Here is a 4252-nt window from a genome sequence, read left to right as displayed (position 1 = left end):
GTTCAGGCCCACCTCTGTGGGAGCTGAGCTGGCCTTCTGTTTAGTCCCACCTCTGCGGGAGCTGAGCTGGCCTTCGGTTCAGGCCCACCTCTGCGGGAGCGACTGTCATAGGTGACAGTGTCTCCCCTGCAGACAGCAGCCTCCACATGGTCTCCCCAGAGCCCAGTGTGTTCCCCACTCTGCTGAGAGAGGGATCTTCCCAAACCAACCAACCAAACACCACATCGCTCTTCTCCTTATTAGGAATAATAATGTTGTTGATAACCCTTTGTTTAATCATAAGCTCCACTGACAACCCATGAAAGCTATGGACTCTCTTCTAGTAAAACTAATTTTACACAGTACTCTATATTCTCTGGAACCATTTAGTAGAGATTTCTCAATCCCGTATCCAGCTTTCTTCCTCATCTGATCTCCCACCACCTTTGTCCTTTCAGATATTTACACTCAGGTGCTATAAACCTTCCTGGTGTTTCCCAGGCTGGGGCCATCCTCCAAGTTCTCTTCTCTTTCAAGTGAGCTCTTAGTGATCTGGGATACTCTGTTGGAATACTGGGAGACCTTGTGATGTGGCTGCCATAGACAGCCTGGGATTCAAACCTGGTTACATAGATAAGCTTGGGAACACCACATAGCTGATTAAAATCTCAATTTCATCCTTGGTAAAATAATGGTTGCAATATTATTTTACTGAGATTTTATAAAGCTGAAACATGATAGTGAGGATAGAGGGCTTAATGCTGTATTATAAATGCATGTTTCTGTTTTCAATCTGGGGAGTTATCACCTTCTCTCTGAACCTTGACGGCCCTCACTCCATCAATTCCTAACCCCACCTTCACCGCAGTGAGGGATCTTGGGTTTGCCTCTCCACACTCCCCCAGCACTCTGGGACGATGTCTCTAACCTGGTAATACGTGTGACATTGTCTGTTTCTCCATCTAGAACAGTAGTTCTTAGCTGAGTCTGCACATTGGAATAACCTTTGGAGCTAGTTCTATTAAATCAGAGTCTTGCGTCTGGGGTGCAGTGGTGCTTTTAAAAGTTCTCCAGCTGGATCTAATGCACAGGTCTAGACTAGAGCCACCTAGAGAACAGGGTTTATCAGTGACGGCCCGTTGCTGTCCCGGAGCTTGGCACAGAGAGAGATGCTGTAAAGTGCCTGTGGAATGAATGAATGAATGAATGCAGGACAGCAGACGATCCGGTATTTATGGATATACATTTGATGAACTTCAACCCATTTGATGATGAAAGTACAGCATTCAAATTTAAAATATTCTTAATATATTTACATTTATACAATGGTAATCAATAAGCAGAAAAAAAAGTGTAAGTTTCTCAAAATCTAAATATTGCTTCAGACGATTTCCCACCTCCGCATTCACGGTTATGATTTTGATAACCATTTGTTATGATTTTGATTCATTATTTTGGTTTCCGAAGTCATATTAGCTCGGTTGCTTTAACCTATAAATCTCTTAAAGTGAGTCTAAATGCCTGGACCTGCGGTTAGCTGTTCATTTGCTTGCTAACATTTCTTACACGGCTGTATAACACCACCCCTTCTCTCATTTGCTTTGCGGCCATCTTCTGGAGATGCGTATGTAGATTTATAGTTAACCTGTGTTTGGGTCTATCAATGATTGTGTTTTAGCTGCAGAAATGCACACAGTAGCATGAGAAAAGAGAAAGCAAAGAACTAACTGTATTGAAAGTGATAGCGCCAGTAATTTGTTGAAATTAAATTTCCCCCAGAGTGGCTAGCGGAGCCGCTTCTCTGAATGCTAAATGGGGGCTAATATAGAACATAGTATTTCTTTTTGTAAACACTGTCAGAGCACCCTGACTAGTAGCATCAGCTTTCTTATCTGAATGCAAAAGATTCATCAGTTTATTTCCAGCAGGCTTTGATTTCAGGATGGCCTCTAGACATCTAGCTGAATGGTGGGGAAGGGAAGCTGATTCCTATCTTCTCTGATAAGGAGGATCATGACTCCATTGCCTCAGGCCTGGCCTGGAAATTGAAATGTTATCGGCTTAACAGAAAGAAAGAAAACACATTACAAAAATGTCTCTAATTGTTGGGGGATGCCAGTGGTGGGAATGTACAGACTGGGTATCTTTATTGAAATAAAAATGGTTGATTCTGGGACTGTATTTAATTTTTCCAAAATGTTATTTTCTCCTAGGTAATCAGCTCTGATGTGGGGTCTACAGTTTCCTTCTGGGTAATAGACACCGGGCAGAAAATCAAACAGTTTACTGGTTGCCATGGCAACGCAGAAATCAGCACGATGGCCCTTGATGCAAATGAGACGCGGCTTTTGACTGGCAGCACAGATGGGACCGTGAAGGTGAGAACACAGCTGTGTTTCCCCCCCTCCCCGACAGGAGAGGCTAAAATTCTGCACCAGGACACGCGGCTGGACACTTCCTTTTGTCTGTTTGGTGTTGTGAGAGAGGAGCTAAATAAACCAAACCGTCTAATAACAAAGCTGCCGGGAAGATCAACCTTCGTGGAAAAGAGGATACATTATTTTTATGAATAGATTCTTTAGAATAAAAACGTGGCTTACTTATTTCAGAAAGCCCCACTTTCAGTGTGCTGAATAGGGTTAGATCACTGGATAATTTTTGTGTGCTCTGGCTAATATCTCTAGTTCACTTTTTCTAGGTTTATTAAACGAGAAATCACTGCAACTTAAGTAAACTTGATAGAACAGTACAGATGCCAATCTTTCAGAAAATAAATATCGAAAAGAAAACCCATTTTTTAATTTGCATTTTTTTTTTTACTTGAAGGTAAGGGAGATAGTGAGGGAGAGTATTTGAAAGAACAATTATAGTCTTACTTATTATTAGTCCTAAACTACTTTATTCTTCTAATTTTCTTGTTTTGTAACTATTGCTCATTTCTTCTGGGAGGAAGGTGCTATTTTGCTCTGCAAAGTTATCAACTTTTCATGCGATGCTGAGGCCACAGAGTTGGCCTACGAGAACCACTGAAGCATTTTGTGAAGCTTCAGAGAGAAGCTTCTCTGATCCCTTCATTCCCGAGAGAGCAATGACAGTATTTGATTGGAGATGGCCTGTACCCCTCTGAGGAAACAGATGGTGGTTTCCCGAGTAAGCTTTGACTAGTTCTCCAACATGTTGTACCTGGGGTCAGAAGGGTATTGGATTCCCTTGTGCAGTGCGGTGTGTGATGCATTTAGTTAGGCTGAAGGGAGGGGGACACAAAGCTACCTGGTCGTGCAGGTATAGCATCCTAGTGGTTGGGGGCAGGTAACAAGAGGCACACTACCATGGCAACCACGGGTGTGAGGCAGGTGCCGTGCTCGGGTAAGTGAAGTGAGAATCTCTCAGCATCAGTAGAACTTGGATCCTGGGGTAGTTAATGGAATGAAGTGTGGAAAGGGAACTGTGGTTTCAGTAACGCAAGCGAGTTTGCAGGAGCTCTGCTAAGACGTGTGATGGTACCAGGACAAACCCAATCCTGGTGGTTGTGATGAAGTAACAGGAGACTAACTGGAAATGGTTTGGGCAAAAGACACAGCCAGTATGTCATTACTAGTTCTGGGCTCTGAGACCGAGCTGAAGCGTGAAGCCCAAGAAGTTGTATACATCCACCTGTGTCCTAGACAGTAACTGGTGCAGTGTCGAGGGCAGTGGTTTAATACAGGAACTGTACTACAGGGCTGTGGCATTAGGAAGGTTGAGAACTACTGGTCCAGGGGAAACTAGGGGAACGGAGAACTTGCAGATGTTGCTGAACTGCTGGGACTAAGAGATTTAGTAGGATGGGGGGAGGGGCAGTCAAATCTTTCGGTACCTATTTGTGGCCACAGCCATGTTTAGGAGAAAACAAAGTGGCCTGTGGGTGCAGCCTGTGCACACTCCACGAGTCTCAGCTCAGGGTTGCCTCTCAGCAGCTCCTGTGACTCCAGGAGGATAATCCCTGCTTTTGGAGGCTTGTTTATCTTTATCTCAACTGCACAGCCGAGTTCTGAGATCTGGCTACTTCTGCTTGTGACACGTAAATTGGGTGGAGCTTCCCTGGCCATAGTCTATGAAGAAATAAGAACGAATGACATTTTCCAATCTCATTTATAATTTAGAGTCCAAAATCAGTACCTCTGTAATCAAAGATGTATAAAGTTTCCTCTATTTATCACGGCTCTGAAGGGTGTATTTTTACATTAATTGAATGTTTTAAATAATTAATATGTACATAAAACAAGTGGAAAAA

General features: G+C 43.3%; 1 protein-coding gene across 1 annotated transcript in view; it reads left to right on the top strand.

Moving 5' to 3' along the window:
- WDR49 (WD repeat domain 49) overlaps positions 1–4252 on the top strand; it is a 158817-nt gene that overhangs the window by 78445 nt on the left and 76120 nt on the right. Inside the window, exon 9 of the mRNA XM_023516015.1 lies at positions 2193–2357. Within this exon, the coding sequence (XP_023371783.1) occupies positions 2193–2357 (165 nt within the window). The remainder of the gene's footprint in view (positions 1–2192; positions 2358–4252) is intronic.

The sequence above is a fragment of the Otolemur garnettii genome, unplaced genomic scaffold (genome assembly GCF_000181295.1).
Source record: "Otolemur garnettii isolate 467f Iridium unplaced genomic scaffold, OtoGar3 scaffold00084, whole genome shotgun sequence".
NCBI lineage: Eukaryota > Metazoa > Chordata > Mammalia > Primates > Galagidae > Otolemur > Otolemur garnettii.
This window is presented reverse-complemented; position numbering and strand designations above follow the sequence as displayed.